Source organism: Lissotriton vulgaris, chromosome 8 (genome assembly GCF_964263255.1).
Source record: "Lissotriton vulgaris chromosome 8, aLisVul1.2, whole genome shotgun sequence".
Classification (NCBI taxonomy): domain Eukaryota; kingdom Metazoa; phylum Chordata; class Amphibia; order Caudata; family Salamandridae; genus Lissotriton; species Lissotriton vulgaris.
Window position 1 is genome coordinate 286506968 of NC_141696.1, and position 21812 is coordinate 286528779.

General features: G+C 42.1%; 1 protein-coding gene across 1 annotated transcript in view; it reads left to right on the plus strand.

Annotated features, from left to right (window-relative positions):
• Nucleotides 1-21315, plus strand: part of HSPA13 (heat shock protein family A (Hsp70) member 13) — a 47667-nt gene extending 26352 nt beyond the window's left edge. The window contains exons 4-5 of the mRNA XM_086934059.1: nucleotides 8004-8171; nucleotides 19225-21315. Coding sequence (XP_086790185.1) covers nucleotides 8004-8171; nucleotides 19225-19943 — 887 coding nt within the window. The 3' untranslated portion in view covers nucleotides 19944-21315. The remainder of the gene's footprint in view (nucleotides 1-8003; nucleotides 8172-19224) is intronic.
• The last annotated feature ends 497 nt before the right edge of the window (nucleotides 21316-21812 follow it).

Here is a 21812-nt window from a genome sequence, read left to right on the forward strand (position 1 = left end):
ATTTAAAAAAAAAACATAAATAAAAACTTTGCCATTTACAATACCAATAGCTCAAACTTTCATAATGCGAGACCTATTGCATTGCAAATGCTTGTTTGGGTATTTGAGATTGTTTGTGCTTAGGGCTCTATAACGTTTTTCCACATAAGGTATCCACAACAAATTTGCGTCCCCTTTTTTCAAACATCTTGGGGATTCTAAAGATAGCCAAGGTTTGTGAATTGCCCTGCGAAAATAGGCAAAACATTGCTAAAGTTTGAGTTTTTTCTGGGGGAACTTGGAAAAAAAGTGGTCTGGACAAGTGTATATCTTTTTATTTTTCGGAAGAATGGCATTAGCAAACGGTTTGCTGTGCTAAAGTCACCATCTTCCCCACTCGCAGAGCTGAATAATAAAAAATAAAAAAAATGTTACCACAGTTTTGTCATTTTTCAAAGTTATAGCTCATTTTACCTATTGTATGTGCTCTCAACCTACTTCCAGTTTGTGGTGGAAACTAGTGTGAAACCAGTGGGTGAGCCAGGAAAGGAATAGACTTCTGAAAAGTAGACCAAATTACAAATTTAGCAAGAGGTCATGTGTAGATCCTTCAAGGTGTTCCCAGAGAAAATAACTGTTGAAATAAAGTAAAATTGAAAATGAGAGGGAAAAATGGTAATTTATGACAACGCTTCCATCTGGAACTTTTTATCGCAATGGGAGATCACAAAAGCAATATACCATTACGTCAGCTAGACCCTACTGGTTGCAGGCATATGTAGGGTTTGTAGGTTTGCCCTAGGGCACGGTGAGCCAAAATCTGAGCTGTGATATACAATGGTTTTTCATTGTGTACAGTATATGGACCCATTCATGTGGCAAAATAAAGAGAGCTACCTCAAACTCAACTCTGACACAATCTAAGTCCTCATCTGGGCTCCACTCCCTCTGCATGGGACAATTCCTGGAGGCCAACCGTGCTCGGAATATATATATATATATATATATATATATATATATATATATATATATATATATATATATATATTCGTCCTCCGCTTGATTCAGCTCAGCATGTGCTGCCAAAGGATGATGCGAGACCCAATTCTTGGTGTTTAAATATTTATTGTGAACCCAAACACCAGTTTGCCACGACGCGTTTCGGCCAAAGCCTTGATCACATGACGCAGTCATGGGGGCTGGCCACCCATTTAAAGTGAAAGGTGCATGACGCGCAAATAGACATAAAGGAAATACTTTTCCAACATATTACTGCATAAAGGCCTGTAAATTGTAAGCTTGCACTACAACTTAAAAGAATAAGGGCAATTGCCATCTCATAATCTCCGTATAAATACAATGGCTTCGCAACAATCATAAAATCCATAGGTTATGTGATAAAACCATACAGGACATGAGAGGTTAAAAACGTGCATAGCATATTACGAGTAAAACCACAGCTCATAAATAGCTAAAATACTTATAAAACCTAGTGATGTTGTCAACTGAATCTAAAACGTAGTAAAATCAGTTCATGCTTAAAATATCAACCGTATACTTAAAAAGCAACAATAAGATATGTAAACATAGTACACATTTAAACCTCTCAGAGAGGGACCTAAATTGTCTATTGGTATTGCCCAAGTGGGCTCAGGTCCTAATGATTGTGCAAATTAAGCTAGTGCAATTAATCCAAATTGGTTAGATGAGCAAATTGCGCGATACAGTATAGTATAAAGTGCTACCAGTGTATAAATATAAAGTGGATCTAATAGAATAATATGTAAAAGAAATATTCAATATATGTTAAATCATCGTGTGGAGGTCAAAGGGAACGTTCTATGGAGCTGTTAAGATATTAAATAACCATATGTGCATTATGCATGTTAAAGTTGCATCAATATTGTAAAGATCCTCAATATGCATTCTACAAAAGTGCCAATTCAAAGATGTGTGTGGCAATCCTCACTGTTATTTAAACCATTTGGGGTTCTGGTATCCAACATGATAATGTACCTTGTTTCTAGTCTCCGTAACATCTCTCTGTCTCCCCCCTCTCCTCTGCGGGGGAACACAGTCAATGACGTAGTATATTAAGCCTATAGGATTTTTATCGTGTTCGATTTCAAAGTGTCTGGCAACAGGGTAAGTTGGATCAGCGTTATTAATTGCTCTCAAGTGCTGCAGGATTCTCTTATGTACTTGAGGACGTGTGCTGCCAACATATTTGATGCCACACGGGCATTCTAAAACATAAACAGCAAATTCCGATTTGCAGTTTAGTTTTTCCCTGATCTTGATTGGGACTGGGGATAGTGGTGTCTTAAATTCTGTTTTGCTTATCCCATTTTTACAAGCCTTACACGTTGCACATTTCAAAAATCCTTTGCTACCCCCTAACCACGAGCCTGTGGCTAGCTCAGGGCTGCTGGAGACTAGGCTGTTTTGCATTCTTTTTGCTCTTTTGAAGGTGATATTGGGTGCCATTAGATTGCCTACAATAGGATCGCTTTTGATCAGGAACCAATTGTTCTTCACAATTTTGCGTATGGACTTGTGTTGGTTATTATAGGTGACTATGAGACGGGTGTCACTTTCTACGCTGACTTTTGGGGCCCTATTTTTCACATCCAAGTTACACAGTAGTGTTTGCCTATCATGTTTGTTGGCTCTTTCTATGGCACTGTTGATTACTGATTCCTGGTAGCCCCTTGCCAGGAATCTGATCTTGCAATCTTTCTGGGCCTGAAGGCAATCTGACTCGTTGCTGCATATTCTTTTGATTCGGAGCATCTCCCCATAGGGGATGCTCTTTATCAAATGCCCTGGATGATGGCTGTCTGCGTGCAACACCGTGTTGCCCGCAGTGGGTTTGCGATGGAGTCTAGTGTGTAACTGGTTGTTGATAATATAGATCTCAACATCTAAAAACACGATAGAGCTTTCACTGACAGAGCTGGTGAATTCAAGGTTAAGACTATTGTCATTCAGTTGGTTAATGAACAGATTCACTTCCTCAACAGTACCGTCCCAAATGAGGAAGAGATCGTCAATGAATCTCCACCAACATTTGACTTTCGTATCCATGACCTCTGCATAAAGGCCCATGAGGAACTGCTCCTCCCAGTAGCCCATATGCAGACAGGCATAACTGGGAGAGAAGCAGGCCCTTATCGCCACCCCTCTTGTCTGCAAGAATAATTGGTTAGCAAACAAAAATACATTATGATCTAGGCAGATTTTGATCATGTCGGTAATCATGTTGGAATGTTCCGTGAATTCAACTGGTCTTTTTCTCAGGTAGTGTTCAATGGCCTTGATTCCATCCCTGTGGTGGATACTTGTATACAGGGAGGTAACGTCTAAAGAAACCAGGAGAAAGCTTGGTTGCCACTCAAAATCCACAAGTTTTTTAAGTAGATCTCCTGTATCAAGAATGAACGAAGGTAAACTCTTCACATGCTCTTGTAAAAAAAAGTCAATGTACTTGCTGACATTTTCAAGAAGACTGTTCCTAGCCGATATTATCGGTCTTCCAGGTGGGTCCAGGTAGTTTTTGTGTGTCTTCGGGATAAAATAGATCACTGGTGTCGCAGGATAATCATTTTTAAGAAATTTAAATTCATCCATAGTCAATAGACCCTTGCTCCTCCAGGCCATTAGACTCAAATCAATTTCATTTCTAGCTGCTGACATTTCCTGGACATTGGTTTTTCTGTAGCAGTCTCTGTCATTGAGCTGTTTGAGGGCCTCGCTCATGTACATTTTCCTTGGCCAGAGCACGACATTGCCGCCTTTGTCTGACTGTCTTATTATTATCTGCTTTTTGTCTTTCAGTTTCTTTATTAATTTGTGGTATTGTAAGTCTCGATAATTTCTTTTTTTGATTGCATTTGCATTTTTTATTTGTAATTCTTTCAGTTCACTCGATACTCTGTCGTGAAACAGGTCCAGATTGTCTTTAAGGAGAAGTGGGCAAAACTTCGACTTGCGTTTGAAAGGTGTTTCACTTGGAGTCTGCGAAGGTTCCCCACCCGGTGAATTTTCAACGACGGTGGGCTCTTCTTCACCCTCTGTTAGTAACTCCTCCAACTCTTGTGTTAGTGCCAAACCTCTTTGTGGTTGTTCAGGTTCAATGAGTTCCACAGGTACTGATGGGGGGATCCCCGCATTCGTGCGGCTGCTGCTGTTGGCTTTACGTGTGCTGTGATATTTTTTAAGTTTTAGCGTGCGCACGTATTTGAATAGATCGATTCGCGTGTTGGCATAATCAAAGTCTCGTCTAGGACAGTACGAGAGACCAAGCGATAAGATGTTTGTTTCACTTTCAGTTAACTCCACGTCCGTGAGGTTAACTACATTCTTTGAACTGTTCATTTGGGGGCTTGTCTCTTTTGCCAGTTCGATCGTTGCCTCCTTTGCCTCCCACCTGTGTTGTTGCCACCTGTGGCATTTCCTCTGCTCTGAACGTTTCCTGGTTTTTTGTTGGCGTTTGAGCTGGCTCCTTGTGTGCCAGAACGGAGGGTTAATTTCCTGTCTTGTTGGACCACCCCCAATTCCTGACCCGGGGTGAATTTGCGAAACCCCAATCTTTTGTTTCTTTTTGCCTCATTGTCCGAGTCACTTTCGACTTGCGAACTCTCCTCAGAGGTAGAGGGCACAACTACTCTATTGCCACTTGAAGGAGTCGTTGTGTTGGTCACGTGCACCGCATCGTCCTTATCTGGAATCTGTTTTGTTTTTTTTTGATATTTTCAAATCTGCGGGCAAAAGTAAAGATCTGTCCGTGCTCGTAGTCGAGCCTATCTCTTTGGAACTTGAATGCCTTTCTGCGTTTTATTACATCCTCTTCATGTTTAAGACGCGTTTCCATTTCTTCGCGAAGTTTGGTTGTAGCAGGGGTGCTGGGAGATTTTTCAATTTCAGCTTCCAGTTTCTCTATCTCAACCAGCAATTTGTTTCTATCACTCTCTGCATATTGAACCAATATCTGCATTAGGCGCTTTGAGCCATCCAGATTACGTGCCGCCCAATCACTGAGCATCTGTGGGTCTGGTTTTTCGTAGGACTGGGCCAGCATAATTCTAAGCCCCCGAGGTACTCTCCCTACTTCCAAATAGCCTGTCAGGGAGCTGTGCTCCCACCACTTCGCCTGCTCGCTTTTTCGGCATTTCTCCAACGTTTTAAACAAGTCTCTTACGCTATTTGCTGGTTCCGGCACAGAGGTGAGGTTTGTGCTCGGAACATCCTCCCCGGCCGGGGAGTCCGTAAACATTCCCTTTGAAGCCTCCACACGGCCCCGTACTGCGTCCGCAAACATGGTGTGCTTGTTTGTTTGGGTAATGTTATTCAATAGGAAGAAAGGTCACGCTTTCCTACCCGACAATGCTGGGCAGCCGTCCTCCGGTTCCTAGACCACTTCACAAAGGGTTTTCTGCAGGAACCCAGCGAGGTTCGAAGGTACTCCCGGTGCAGTCCCAGTCGAAGTCCGCCTCCGCCGACCTCCGACCCGGAACCACTCACGTTCTTCCCCTCCACGTCTCACTCGGAATCTCTGCTTCTCCTGGGGCTTCGGCGGCGTCTCCTCCCGGAGTTGTAAGATCCCAAGTTGGACACTCGGAAACTGCTGCTTCTTGCCGCACTCGCCCGTAATGGGAAGGGGTCTCGCAAAGTTCAGGGAAGCAATCCCGAAGATATTTGTGGTATGTGTCGTCCTCAGCTTGATTCAGCTCAGCATGTGCTGCCAAAGGATGATGCGAGACCCAATTCTTGGTGTTTAAATATTTATTGTGAACCCAAACACCAGTTTGCCACGACGCGTTTCGGCCAAAGCCTTGATCACATGACGCAGTCATGGGGGCTGGCCACCCATTTAAAGTGAAAGGTGCATGACGCGCAAATAGACCTAAAGGAAATACTTTTTCCAACATATTTATATAAATATATATATATATATATATATATATATATATATATATATATATATATATATGTATGTGTATATATATATATTTTTTTTCATATACCCTTTTTTTTCTTTTTGCAAAGTGTTTTGATCCAATGAAGGTGGTAGCCCAAATAGTTTGGCAAGTTAAGGTAATTTGCCCAGGTACCTTGTGTAGTGTTCTTGAAATTACTAATGCAAAAACTCTTTGGACTTTATTATGTAGAAGCCTGAGTTAAGGGAACTTCGGAGCATTGTAAGGGGGAAGAGTTCAAATTTAATGCCTACAGTTATCTTGGAGACCAGTATTTGATCTGCTTCAGTTAGTAATCCTAATTCGTAGTTTTATATTGCAGGTATGTCTAACAAATAACGGCTTTCATCTTAAATTTACCTCAAGAAGGGAGGTGTGCATCATCGGATTAGTACTAAAATGGAATCCTGAACTTGTTAATCATGTTGGGGGCAATAGTGTGGTATAACAAGTTTTTGGGCTTCAAATGGCAAAGCGAATGTGCCCAACCTGATGCAATAAAAGAAAGGCTTACTTGATGTGGTCTGCCTAATAGTAGGTGATAATCATTGTTGTCCGTTGCCTCCAAGAGGTATGAACATCTGTGCTTCACACTAACATCAGTCTCCCGTCTTAGGTCACCCAGAATGGAGATTAGTACAGATTTGGTGACTCTACAACGAGTCTACTATCTTATTTAATTTCTGCACGGGTTCCATTTTCTGTGGCAAAATTTCAGCTGAAAGCTGTAACTTTTTTATAGGCTTGTAGTTGTCTCTGTTCATATGTTCTAGCTTGGGGATTATAAAAGATGTGGTGACAACGGCTGTGTTTAAATTAGTTGGAACTATTTCCAAGGGGAATGCTAGGAATGTATCATTTACCTGAAAGCCTTCGTTGTTGTGGCCTTTGCTACAGATGAGATGAAAAATTATTTCTACTGAAAAGAGGCTATAGAGTTTGCTAAGAATGTAGCTTATTTACATTTCTCTAGAAGGGTCGACAGTAAAATTGAGTTTGAGCAGAAAGTTACAGTTGAGTGTCCTGGCTATCTCCTGTTTGGAAAGTTTAAGCATGATTAACTTTTTGATTACGTTTGTGTCAGTTTGTTTTTGTTATTCTCAATTAACAGGATTTACGTTCATTTATGACGAGCTTTTAACTTCAGAATTTAATATGGAATCAGTCTTTCATACCATATATTTAGAGCTTGTCAGGAAGCCTTTCGTTGCCCTTTGACAAACAGGATACTTTATGAGGATTGGAGTATGCTATTCCTTTTAGATATAACTTGGTAAGAATGGTTCTGGTGACTTTCAGACCACTCTCTATGCAGAAGCCCACCAACATTGATGCCAGCTAACTCGGAACTAAAGATCAGGGCCAGATTTATTAAGGTTTTGTGTCCCCCTTGCCCTGTGCAAGAGGACGTAGGCCAACGCAAAACCTAGAATGAGATTTGCCAAGCCACGCAAGGCCACCTTGTGTGGCTTGGCAAATCTGGTGTAACGCAAGGCAGTAGCTGCCATGCATTACTCTGAGTGGTTGGGACATTACTTTGGTGGAGCGTGGGTGTTCCCGCCCATCCATTCATGTGTCCGCAAGCGTTCCCAGATTTACCAACACTAGTAGATCTATCAGAATTGTACACCTTTCCACCAGAGAAACAATTAGGAGAAATATCTATATTCGCCTTGTTGTTTCCTTTTTCTAAGCTGTGCTGCTTTCAAAATGCCTCTAAGGATTCATTTTTTTAATTCTTTTGCTGGAAGGTGCCCCTCCCTCCACACAAACTATCCTGCCTGTAAAGTAAGCCCCCTTGCTCCATGGAGCTGGCCGCCTTAAATTAAAGGAGTGATGTCAACCTTGTGAAACTGACCGCCAACCAACCTCTTTGAATTTTACATCTACAGAAATCACTGGATAACTTTACAATGTATGTAACCTGTTTTGCCCTTTGAACGGCTGGAGTACGTTATACTATGAGTGCTGATTTCTTAAAACTCTTTCTGGTTTCCTCATGTGAGCAAAAGTCTTTCTGCATAATGTTTATTTCTTGTATTGTAGGTCTGGATATCCTGCGTGTAATTAATGAGCCCACTGCAGCAGCCATGGCATACGGACTTCACAAAGCTGATGTCTTCAATGTTATGGTCGTGGATGTGGGTGGTGGAACCTTGGATGTTTCTTTGTTAAATAAGCAAGGTGGCATGTTTCTCACTCGAGCTATGGCCGGTAAGATGGAGAAAATTATATTTTAATGCTCTTGTTTTAACATCATACCCTCTGCTTTCTTTAGTGCTTATCAATGGCATATATCTTTATTTTTTAGCTTTAAGTGCATTGCATGTTCTTTTTGTTATGAATATCCAGGTCAACCTCTATGTAATTACAAAAAATAAAGAAACAGTTGAAAAAAAAACAGTTAACAAGAGAAGGTGTATAAACTGGACATTTTGTGTGTTTTCTTCATTTGTGCTGTGCATTGCTCCATATTCAAAATCCTCTAGGACTGAGGATAATGGAGAATCAACACCGATATCTATGGTAATGGGAATAAAAACTGATCTCGCCTATGAAATACCTTATAGTCACTGTCCCATCCTTTATAATCAAGACTATGTTGAGAAATTGTTGGATTTATGGTTTAGTAGTTTACTGACGCTTAAGACTTCTGCAGAACCATGTACCACAAGCCCTAGTATATACAGGGAGCCCTGAGGAGCCACAGTAAAAAAAGTATTAATAGGCCTTGCCAGTTTTTTTATTTATTTATAAGCAATCCCTACTTAGTCCCTAATTTTGTATGTCTCTCTTTTACCTGCTATATTTTGTCTACTCTGATTAAAAAATTTACCAAGTCACAAAATCAATGTAGTGGTGCACCTCTTATCTGTGTGTAGTATGGGAGTGTGTAGATTTCCAAGGGCATAAAATACGAGTATTTAGGCCAAATGCACTCAACTCCTATTTTCTTAAATAAGCAAGGAACTCTTCCTTTACTTGCTTGGAGATCATAGTTTTTTTAAAACAAACTGTTTAGTAACCTAACCCCAAGAAAATGTGTAAGATGCTCTGATTAATCAAAACAATCCACTTCTATTTGTCTTCTCTATAACAAAATGCACTTCTTTTCAAATCTTAAGCAAATCTGCATTTGTTAGATGAACAAAATGAGACATTTGTGATTACTACAAGGCCCTGCCGTGTCGCAAATATATCAACAATCTGGTGCAACAAAGGCTATTTTTGCAAAGTTTTATGGATATTTTCTCACTGTAGAAACCCAGTAAGTCTTTTAAATTGGAACTGTGCCAAATAAAGATATCCTAAAAGTCCTCATTTTGAACAAATTCTGTTCGCTTATTTTTTGACTTGTGTAGTCTGTTGAACAGGGGAAATTCCTGAACACCAGCAGATTGGAGTCACTTTTGGCAGTGCTAGTATAGTAGTCACTATGTAGGCTGATCTGATGATGGACCGGGACAAATTTCATATTTTATTCTTTCTCATCTGTTTCTGGGACCAGGGACACAGTGGATGCATTTCCACGAACTGCCTAGGAGAATTCCTCTGCATGTTCTTGCCAAGCTCTTGTCTTCCCCAGCTGGTGTTGAGACTGTTTGAGAGTAATTATCACCTCACCCGGAAGTGCAAGGTGCATATGAGTATACTTCCCTTCGGATCCCTTGTTCAGATTTCAAGCAAACATGGTTGCGTTTGTACTTCATCTCAACCAGACAGTGCAGCTGCAAATAGTCTTCAAGTAGCCCTGCCTACACTGGGTGTTAAAAGTACTGATCTATTATACTGATAGAACCAAGACCAGCGGGTCTGCACCTCATCTGGGTGTGGCTTTTGGATAGCACCTACAGACAGGTCACAATGTCGCCAGATGGCTTGCATCATCATGATTTCCTATCATACACCAAAACCACCGTAGACTAGGACTAGTAGACTAGAAGGGGTAGGAGGTTCCCCACGTAAAACTGTTTCCTGTGAGAGTTAGTGCACTCATGACAAGAAGTTGGGCAGCCACAGTGACGTTCATGGCCAGTGCACTGCTGTATAACTCTTGCTAACTTAAGCTTGCTGCTTGGGTGTAGATGGGTAACCGGTTGGTGCTAAATAACCTATTTCGATGATAATGCAACTTTAATCTGCCTCCCAAGTACCTTTGGTTTGATGCTGTTGAAATGGCATTTCACTCTTTTACCTGGTGTCTTTTTAGTATTTGTAAACTTATATATATATATATATATATATATATATATATATATATATATATATATATATATATATATATATATTATTTTTCTTATTGCATCTTTACATAAGAATTGGTCTGTATGGGAATAACGGAGGTGTTGGAGTGAAGAATCACTGCAAGACAGGAAGTTAAACGTAAAAATGTGCTCAACTGAAATAATAAAAAAAAAAACTAACCATAGTTGCAGGGCTTTGTGTAAAAGCACATGTTTTGTGTTTTCTTTTTACTGGCTTGTTGTGGATGAATATTCAGATAGAACGCCAATCTATAAATGCTTCTCTTTATGAAGAACACATTTAGAGGAAGTAACTTATTCTTTTAGTGGTACTATTCTTTACTGTAGAACAAAATCTTTGCAATACACCCCCAATATTTTCTTGTTGCGATACATACATTGCTCTAGGATTTTGTTTAAACCTAAGGCTACATATAATTGAGCTTCAGTTTGATCTAAATTAAGATGGCATTTTAAAGGTTGCTAAGGAATGGTACACTACCGTAGAAAGTTATGGAGTTCCCCCAAACAAAAACAAAAATTACCTTTTTATTTCTATATATGCAGGGAAACTGGGCAAAGAAAAACCTGGTATCAAAAGCAATCCCCCTTGGCCAATCAAGTCAATCCCAGTGTGGACAGACATTTAGATTTCTTTTATTTTTTAATTTCTTAAAATGTGTTTGTCATGACATACAAAAATAGCATAATTGTTCGACTTGGCCCTTTTTGCAGGGTCATCCCTGAACATTTTGCCTTCCTCCTGTATTTTGCCTGACCTGTTTTTGTTGGTTTTATGACTCTGGGCACTTTACCACTGCTGATCAGTGCTGAAGTGCATATGCTCCCCCTATTGTAAATTGATGTATGGATTAGTGATTCCATGATTGGCTGATTTGGTTTACTGGTCAGACCCTAGTACAGTGCACTGAGTGTGCCCAGGGCTTGTAAACCAAGTGCTGCTGGTAGGCTTGCAGCACTGGTTGTGCCACCCTCAGAAGCAGCCCTGTAAAATGTGTCTCAGGTCTGCCATTGCAGAGCCTGTGTGCAGTCTGGTACTACCATGTTGACTTGGCACGTGCACCCACTTGCCAGTCCCCAAACCTTCCCTTTTCTTCATATTAGGCACCCCTATGGTAGGCACAAGGGCAGGGTGCATTGTAAGTATAAGGTAGGACAAGCCCTGATGTGTTTGGCATGTCCTAATAGTGAATTATAGCCATTTTCGTTTTTCACTATTGCAAGGCTACCTATTCCCCATAGGCCAGAATGGGCATTTAGAGTATTACGTCTTATAATCCTAACTGGGAACTAGGTAGAAATTCGGGTTTAGTATGCCTAAACTCAGAATGATAAAATACATCTTTTAGTGAATTTGGTTTTAACATTCTGTGTTTGAAAACACCACTTTTAGAAAGTAGGTATTTTCTTGTCTAACTATCCAAGCCTGCCTCTGCTAGGTTGTGTCTTCCTTGTCTGGATTTTGAGTGGCCGGGTCTGGGGGATTCCAGGAGACAGGGTGAGTCAGCCCAGTGGTGAATAGAGAGATCTGCATCTAGATGGGAGGGAGGAGTGGCACCTGGGACCTGAATAGGACTGTGCCTTCCCTCCACAATGCTGGCTCCACCTCCTGTGGTGCGCCTGATGACTCTGCCCTGCACTGTGAAAGGAAAGGAGTCATGTCAACAGAGTGCTCCAGGACTGACCAGAACTGGTTTGGACTCTCTGTCTTCAGAGAACAAAGAGAAAAGTAGTATACATATTGGTACCCAAACCCAGGAACTTTAGATCACTTTTGGACAACAAGAAGAAACCTTTGCTGAGGAGTGGAACCAGAGAGACCGAGGAGAGACTATCCCTAAGCTGAAGTGCTGATTGGGGGATTGGCCTGCAGTGGTTGCCTGACTGCCAAAGAGAGGAGAAAGGAACTTTGTGTGCTTTATTCAATTTGTGAAGGATTTCCAAGGGCTTGAGAGAAGAGAGAAGAGCTTGCCTCTTGCTGAATTCTCAGGGACAACAGACTTCAACCACCAGCTCCCCAAGAGTTCTTTGGAAGTGCCTGCAGCTGTTTTGGGCCTTCTGAGGAACTGCGTGTCACAAGGAGCTGGAACCGCGACTCACAAAGAAGAAGCGTGTCCTAACCGTTGCATCATGGAGATGACGCCGCTGTAGCTGTCGCATTGCACCGCATCACAAGAAACGTCTTGCAACATCGAAGAAGCGTGCCGCAGTTGCAGCATCACTGAGCAAGGGTGTCGCCGCTGTAGCTGTCGCATTGCACTGCAGAAGCGCCTCGCATCCACAGAGAAGCGTGTCACCGCCAAAGCCTCTGTCGTCGCATCACTGAACAAGGGTGTCGCCGCTGCAGCTGTCGCATTGAGTCGAGACATCTCGCAACATCGGAGGAGCGTGCCGCATCAAGAAGACGCCATGTTTGTTTCTTTGCACCGGATCTTCAACGCATCAACGTCTTTGCCTGTAAGGAACAACTGCATCACCGTCCCTGTAACACTCTAGTTATAGAAGTGTTATGCATATTAAGGTACTTTGACTCAAAGTGTCTCATTTTAAGATCTAAAGAGAACTAAGCTAATTCTACCATTTTAAGTACAGTATTGTGGATTTTTATCGTTTGTGGTCTTGTGTTAAATCTATATACGTGTGTGGTGTCCATCTGTAGTGTTGTCACTTGATTACTGTATGTGTTCACACATGATTTACACACTGCCTCTGAGATAAGCCGGTCTGCTCGTGCCAAGCTACCAAGGGGATGAGCAGGGGTTATTTTAAGTGTGTACCCCCTTACCCTGACTAGAGGCAAGGGTCCCTATTTGTCACAAGTAGCTACCTGTGCCAACTAGAGACCCCCAAATCTAACAATCATCAGTTGCTTTTCTTTAAAAACCTGACATTGCTGCAGCAAGTTCACTCATCTCTCATGCAATCAAAACATCAAGCAAACCACAAATCTTATTATTCTATTAATTGAAATATGAAAAATAGAAAAACGCTTGTCAGAAAGATATAAAATTTATTTGTATTTCAGTCTCGCAACGAGTCAATCTTGTATTTAGTGTTGTCTGAACATTGCTGATTTATATCTTTGCGCCCAGAGAGCATTTAAATTGTGAATATGCTTGTGCTAAGGGTGTAGTGACTTTTCTATTTTCCTTTTTATTCGATCATTCTAACGTGAAAAATCTTGAACCATTTCTTTGCCCTCTGTTATTTTCAGTAGTAATCATGAATGACCGTTTCATGTGTTCAATTGAGAACCAATATAAACAAAACTTGTTTCATAGAATAAAGGTATAACTCCTTGATAATATCATGCTTTAGAGAGTTTTCCACGTTACGTTTTTTTTTTCTTATGAAAGACCTTTATTCTTCATAAAGCATAGTGTACAAGATGTATCGCACAGTTTCTTATACAAGTAGTCAAAGCGGCACTGCTTATCGTCATAGTGCATGTATGTTGGACACAGCCATTTAGCCGGCATCGCGGGGGCCCGGCGGCGTTCAGTACATCAGATGTGCAAAGATAGTAGTTCTTAGTTGTAACCATGCAGCAGTGTATATAACTCCGTAGGTGTTTGCACTCTCGTTACGCTTCCAACATACTCATGACTTGGCTGTGTCTGTGAGTCACGCATCAGTGGTCGTATCTTCATATTAGTCTAAAACCTTAAGTATATATATAAAAAAAAAAGGGGGAACAAAGGAAAAAAAACAAGCTCCCCCAACTACCCCTCACCACCCCTCCCCCACCCCCCACCCCCGTGTGCCATCAACCATGTTCCTTAGTAATGTACCTGTGTTTATGCTGCCGGCTAGTCCATTCCCCACTGTCTTCAAGCACTACGTTGAAGTCCCTACTCCAAGATCTAGACTAGCTGGAAGGAACGCTACGTGTACTAATATCAAGTCCCACCCCCCTCCCTCTCCCGAGACACTACGTCTACCGTTCCACCTGTCCCCTGGGGATTCCGGGGGGTCCAGCGCCTCCTCATGGTCAGGGTTCTCTCCTCCTCCCTCTGATGCATGTATGCCTGGTATAAACCCCAGAAATTTTTGGGCCTGCTCCTGGGCGGGAGTAGCTCGCTGTAATATTCCGACTGTGTACAACAGTAAAGTAAGTCACCCGCCCATCTCTTCTTGGTGGGAAGCGGGCCCCTCATCCAACACATGGCGACCACTCTTCTGGCTATCAGCAGGGCCATATCAACGAGTCGCTGGGATAACGGAAGTTGCTTAGAGGATCCCAGGAGCGCTAATTCCTGACTAACAGTCAGCTCCGAGCCCAAAATCATACTGAGTTCTGAGAAAACCTCCACCCAAAATTTCTGAACTCCCGGGCAGTACCACGCTATGTGGATATAATCAACAACCTGTGCATGGCACCTCTCGCACTCCGCTGTCTGCCTAAGCCCGTAACGGTGCAACCTCTCCGGGGTATAGTATACCCGTTGTAGAAACTTAAAGTGCACCAGCCTATGCCTTTCATTGAGGGAGAGTTTTCTCGTGCTGGTGCAGCAGTATCTCCACATGTCGTCATCAATTTGCAGTTGCAGATCTCTTTGCCATTCTGACCTAGCTTTCGAGTGCTGGAGCTGGTGATGTGCGACACCCAGTTTGTTTAGGTTGGAGATTAATTTGTGGGATGACGTAGAGTTAATTACATAAGTTCAGGGACCTCCGGGGGTTCATCCATTTCAGGGCCCAGTATTTCCTTTAACGCACTCCGAACCCTATGAAACTGGAAGCGCTGTAGGAGCGTAAACTCCGGCTGCGTGGAGGAGAACTGTTCCCAGGTCTTAGACATCCCATCAACAAAAAGGTCCTCCATTTTCGTGAGTCCCAGCGCACGCAGTGCCCCTTTTACTCCTTTTTCCCTCAGCGGGCCCAGCCAGAGCGCCCAGTCTATCGGCATCTGCGGCGAATACAGAAATCTACAGTCTCGCGCTCGGGTCAACGCGAGCCACGCGTGATTGGTAGATTTGAGCGAGTCTAGTTGTCCAATAGCTCGGTCTACCGGAAGACAGACAGTGGCCGGTAGGGGGAGAGGCTCCGCAAACAAGCGCTCTAAAGTCACATGTGGTATGCATGGGTCCCCATGGATCCATTAGTGTAGGTGGGCTGCCTGCGCAATGCGGTAGTACCTTTCCATGTCAGGCGCCCCCAGCCCCCCCCATTTTACAAGGATAGCAGTAGGGTCTTACACTTAACTCTAGGCTGTTTGCCCCCCATGCTAGTCTGATAAGCACCTGCGTTAGCTGTTTGAAGAACGCCTTTGACAGGACCACTGGGATATTGTTGAAGAGGAATAGGAACCTAGGCAGTACCACCATTTTCATGATGGCTATTCTGCCCACTAGGGACAGCAGGAGTTTACACCATGCGTCCACATCCTCAACTAGTCTTGCGTATGCCACGCCATAATTTTCCCTGACTAATACGTCCGGGTCAGTGTGAAGTTGTATGCCTAGGTATCTAACTGAGTGAGTGGTCCACCTCCGAGGGTATTCCATCTCAAAGGGCCGCGTCGCGGGCGTCAGTGGGAAAGCAATTGATTTATCCCAGTTTACTTTCAGCCCCGAGAGGGCGCCAAAACGCACCACTTCCCTCAGGACAGCTGAAAGGTTAGTTTCCGGGTCGCGGAAATAGAGGAGTGTATCGTCCGCATACGTTGATATGCCGATTTTTATATGTTGGAAAACTAATACCTTCCAAGCTGTGGTATTCCCTGATTGCACACGCCAACGGTTCCGCCACCAGCGCATACAGGAGGGGCGAAAGGGGACATCCCTGTCTAGTTCCTCTACTTATATCAAATGGGTCCGTGACTCTGTCTCCTATCTTCAGCCTTGCTGTGGGCTTGTAGTACAAGGCCCCCAGCATCTGCAAGAATGGCTCACCCAGCCCCAACTTTCTCAGAACTCTGAGCATGAAAGGCCACTCCAAAGGCCTTTTCCATGTCAAGGAAAATCGTTAAAACAGTGTTTTCCTGACGCACGTGCTGCATTGTCCCCAGCACAGTACGGATATTGTATGTCAGGTTCCTATTGGGGACGAAGCCGGCCTGTTCAGGCGCTACCGGGTCTGGTACCAGGAGCGCCAACCCTGTGGCCAGCACTTTAGCAAATATTTTAGTGTCCACATTTATCAGGGAAAGTGGTCTGTAGGAGCTGCAAGACTCCGGGGGTTTCCCAGGCTTTAAAACGGTGATGAGCAGGGCTTCCCTCATGGAGTGGGGCATACTACCCTCCTCGCATATGTCGTCAAATAAGGTGATCTGGTGTGGGACCAGCTTGTCTTTAAACGACTTATAGAAGCCTACTGTCAAACCGTCCGCGCCCGGGGCACTACCAGATCGCATGCTCGCCAGTGCCTCCAAAATCTCATCTTCTTGAATGGGAGACATCAAGAATTCCCTGTCCGAATCAGGCAAAAATGGCATGGCAATATGTTCGAGGTAGTCGTCGATCTCTTCCTCGACCCGCAGTGACCTGGATTTATACAGCTCAGCATAGTACTGCCTAAACATTTGGAGGATCTCCTCCTTGTCAGATATGATCTCACCATCTGACGTGAGCAGTTCATCCACCACCAGGGGCCTCCTGGTACTGCGTATCATTCTAGCCAGTAGTGCACCCGGTCTTTCCCTCTCCCCGTAAGTTTGCGCTGTAGCGTATTTGCCCATGTGCTGTACTTCCCTGTCTGCCAGACCATGGTATTCAGTTAGTAGGAGTTTGAGTTGGGACTCAGCGTTAGTGTCAGAGCCACTCTGTAGACGTCTCTCCAAATCGGACAGTTGGGATTCAAGTTGTTTCAAGTCGCGTCTTATAGTTTTAAGCACACTCAAGTGCTTGGACATTGCCATACCCCTGATGTAGACCTTAAAAGCGTCCCACACAGTCTGGAAGCTGTCAACAGACCCCATGTTTGCTTCAAAGAACGTATCTATGTCGTCCGCAAGTTCACCCCGAAACACATCATCCAGGAGAGAGTAGGGGGGAACCTCCAGGTGAAGGGGGGAATTGTTTTCTTTGGGACCACCAGGTGCAGCAGAACAGGGGAGTGATCAGAGAGGGTACGGGACAGCACCTAATACTATCTAGTAGAGCCTGGGACGCTAGCCAGTAATCTATTCTAGTGTGGATATTGTGGAATGCTGAGTAATGAGTGAAACCACCTTTCATGGGGTACTTACTTCTCCATACATCCACCAGGTCCAATTTAAGCAGCTCCAACTTCATGTACAAAGCCGAGGCCACTGGCCTCCGGGCCGGCCCCGCCGACCTCTCCAGATCAGGGTCAAATACAAAGTTGAAATCACCTCCCCACAACATTCTAGAGTGAACGTGTGTTCTACATTGTGCAGCCAACGTCAAGTAAAATTCAGGACTATCAAAATTCGGCCCGTAAACATTGACCACTACCAATTCATGTCCCCTGCCCACACATCTAGTTATAACAAACCGACCCTCCGGGTCTGACATCAGTGGTACCAGTGTTAGCCGTGCGTTAGGGTTAACCCAAGTGAGTACACCTCTGGAATGTGTCGTGAACCCCGCTGCCACACTGTGCCCCCCCAGCCCCCTGGCCAGTAGCATCCTACTAGTGAGTGGAAGATGGGTCTCCTGGAGGAGAGCGAGGTCAATATGGTGTCTGTGCAAGTAACTGAGTACCTTCCGTAGTTTACGGTAATCATTTAGCCCTCTCACGTTCCATGTTAACACTTTCAATTCCTGCAAATTGAGTGAAGCATTCCCATCATTAGTATTAGTCACTCCAACAGCAATAACGATAGGGTTCAGACAGCTGTACTACTATGCCGTACATTCTCTTGTGCTTGCAATCACGTTGCATTATAATTTTACCCAAAATGTTGGTCGGATATAAGGATCTGTTAAAATGCAAAACAAATTAAAGAAAAAATTAGTCTATTAAAACTAAAATTTAAGAGATTACTGCTTGATTCTTAATAGGCTTGAAATACATTTTTCCTTTCAATGTGATATTGTACTTCTGACTACTTCTAAATGGCAGAATCAAATGCTGCAAATAGAACATATTTACCACTACAGACCTTCAACATGGGGGCTAATAGTTGCCCACCGAGGAAATGACCGAATATGACAGTGTCATTTTTTGCCTATGATTTGTGGCAGTTAATGTGATTCTTCCTATCCATAGACTAATCAGAGTGTAATCTACAAGCAGGTAAATAAATGTATTCTGGCTAAAATATTCCTTATAACTGTTTTAATTTGTTTTTCTCTAGGGGAGGAAATTAACCTTGTATTATGGAGAATTAATATTTAATTCTGAATCATGTATATGTTACATGCAGAAGTCATCCAAATTGTTAAAGCCCTTAGATGTCTGGTGAAAGAGGCTTCCTGCAGTACCAGGCTGTTGCTGAGATTGTGTTTCACAAATTCGCTAATGTCAAGAGAATCCAGTATGAGGCTGCTTGCGATACTTTACACAAATGGCCTTTCTGCACTCTATGAGCCAATGCCATTTCTGTCTGCCCCTGACTTCATCAGCAAGTGTCCTCTTTCTCCGTTTACATCTAGACTGTAGGATGGAAGGCCATTTGAGCTATGTACTTGGTTGCTAAGTGCGTGTGTTTGCTAGCATTTTTTAAATGTTTGTGATAATCTTTCAGAGTGTTTCATGAAATGCAAACCGTGGCTAAGAAAGGCATTAAACAATGAAAAGTGATAATGTTTACATTTCAAGTTGCTGCTGGGGAAAAAAAAGCAAGTTTTCACTAGTGTTAAATAAAGATGTTTGAAGGTAATAGCAGTTCATGGAACACTATCACTTTTTCAAGCAAAGAAATTTGACTTTTTTTAATTACAGATTTTCTGTCTCACCTGTCATAATAGCATGACCAGATATTAGTGTGCTATTAAACACTTGATCCTGCATATTTAATACAATAATAAATACAGTGATGCATTGTTTAAGTCACATAGTCGCTATTTTTGTTACAGTTTATTTTTATTTTCCAGGAAACAATAAACTTGGAGGGCAAGATTTCAATCAGCGATTGCTTCAATATTTATATGACCAGATTCATTCAAAGTTTGGCACATTACCCTCCCGCAAGGAAGAGATTCATCAATTGAGGCAAGCGGTGGAAGCAGCGAAACTGAACTTAACCATCCATGATTCCTCCTGGGTCAATGTCCCTCTGACCTTAATAGAAGAAAACGCTTTGAAAGATTCTGTTGGGGAATTTGATCATAATTCTAATGAAATGGAAAGAGATTCTAAAACGGGTAAACTTTTTAGTACTCTTAAGGAAGATGCGTTCTCCGATGAAAATCCATTAGATTCATTTGCTCAAAATGAAGTATTTGACGCCAAAAATTCTAGATTTGTTGAAGTTCCATTTGAAGTTGAAATCTCAAGAAAACTCTTTGAGACATTAAATGAAGATCTTTTTCAGAAGATTCTAGAACCCATAGAACAAGTTCTGAAAGAAGGCCATTTGCATAGGAAAGAAGTGGATGAAATTGTGTTAGTAGGAGGCTCAACTCGGATTCCACGAATACGCAAGATGATTGAAGATTTTTTTGGGAAATCTCCAAACACATCCGTAGATCCAGATTTAGCTGTGGTGACTGGAGTAGCAATACAAGCAGGAATTGTTGGTGGATCTTGGCCTCTTCAAGTCAGTGCTATAGAAATTCCTAATAGGCATTTACGGAAGAAAAACTTTCACTGAACTGTTTGCTTGTGACATACCTCTACTGATGTTTGATAACTGACTCCAGAAGATATTTATTCAAAAAAGTGTATTATTTAAATTGCAATTAGTGACCAAAAATTGTATTATACAGTGTATGGTCTTGTATGAAGACATTGTTTTAATTTGACACTGAAAATCAGTTTTAATGGAATGGGGTTTTAGAGTTGTCCATTGCAGTATTCAAGCTTTAAAACCACTTTCCAGTACTTGCCTATAGCCATGAATATTAACTGTGGATTTGTTATCCCAGTAATGGTTCTTGGCAGACCAAAGCAACGTGCATTATAATAGCTGGCACATTTGAGTATTCTACCCAAAGTTCTGTTGTATCCATGTAATCATGAATCCACAACCTTATGGAAGCACAGAGGGGGGAACCAAATGAGTTCTAAGAAATGTAGACCATTGAACTTTTAGGAGATTAATTGAAAACACTTGAATGGCAGCAACCTAAATCACTGTTGTATCAGTTATTATTGTAAGAATCCCCACATATATAGCTTCTGCCTCTTGTTAATGTGAGGCAGCGTGACAGAGGCTTAGGCTGTTAGAATGAAGAGGTTTTTCCATGCCTTCACCTCTGTCTGTCATGCTGTAGCGGCTGGAACCATGGGAGTAGGAAAGGAGGGGGCTCTTCAATCTCAGTCTTCCTCTGTTTTGCCAAATTGCACGACCAAAGCAATTTGGGAGTGCAAAAAGAGGAAATGGCTGTGAATGCTTTTGCTTCCCTTAGTTTCGCTGACCACATATGTCAGTTGATGTTTATTTATTGTTAGGACAGACTGTCCTCATGATGTGGAATGTTGATGAGACACGCAACCTGCTGCAGCAGGATATACCACTATTACAATCTAGCTTCCTTGTTGTTGTGTCCATTAATTCGAGCACTAATGCTGAAGTAGGCATCTAGTGGTTTGTATTGCCATCTATGAAGGCTAGCATGGTATGTTAAGTGAGGTTGCCAGTGATATGCATGTATTGGACCAACATTTGTTGGTAATCATCAAGTCTCTTAACTTTGTTGACTGGATTTGATTTGTAATCATTCCATAAACGTGCCATAAGTATTTATTTATGATGTGAGGTCAAGGTTCAGTATTAAAGATATCATTTTTATTTTTTTAATGAACCCACATGATGTTTACTGAAAATGAGCATAAGCGTCATATATAAATGTTAAGGATGCCCATGAGGGATAGCTGTTTGGTTGCATTTTGATGCACATATGTGCGCTGTGCAGTATAATGACAGACCAAAAAATTACTGTCTAATCTCAATTATTCTGCATTTCAACAGTTTTTTTCATTCTGTATGTGCAGTCTACATAAAAAGTTTGTAGAACATAAAACTTGTTTGTGAAATATTTCTGTTACAACCCTGAAGGTTATCGATGTACAATTATTCTCAGTTGTCATAATACTGTACACAACATTATTGCTGTTTCGTCTTAGTCCATTTTGCATTTATTAATATTTAGCAATAGTAATGTTTTACAATCATGGCAACATATACCACGTTTAAAAAGCACAATCTTTTGAAATTCATGCTTTTTAGTGAAACTTCCTTTCACTAATATGCCCTGAATGCCTCAATAACAATCTAATTGGAAATGTACAATACTGTTATTCTGACACTGTTGTTATTCCAAAACAGTTTTAAAAGTATGTTGTGCTTTTTCAGATGAGATTTTGAAAACAAAAGGCATAACGTGCTCTCCTAAATCCAAAGAAATACAGCACAAAAGGCAAGTACTCTTTCAGGAATTAGCGGTTCTTCAAGTAGAGACTGTTTCGAGATTTTCTTCCTTTTTTTTTTTTTGATGTGCTAAATAGGATCTTTTTTGAG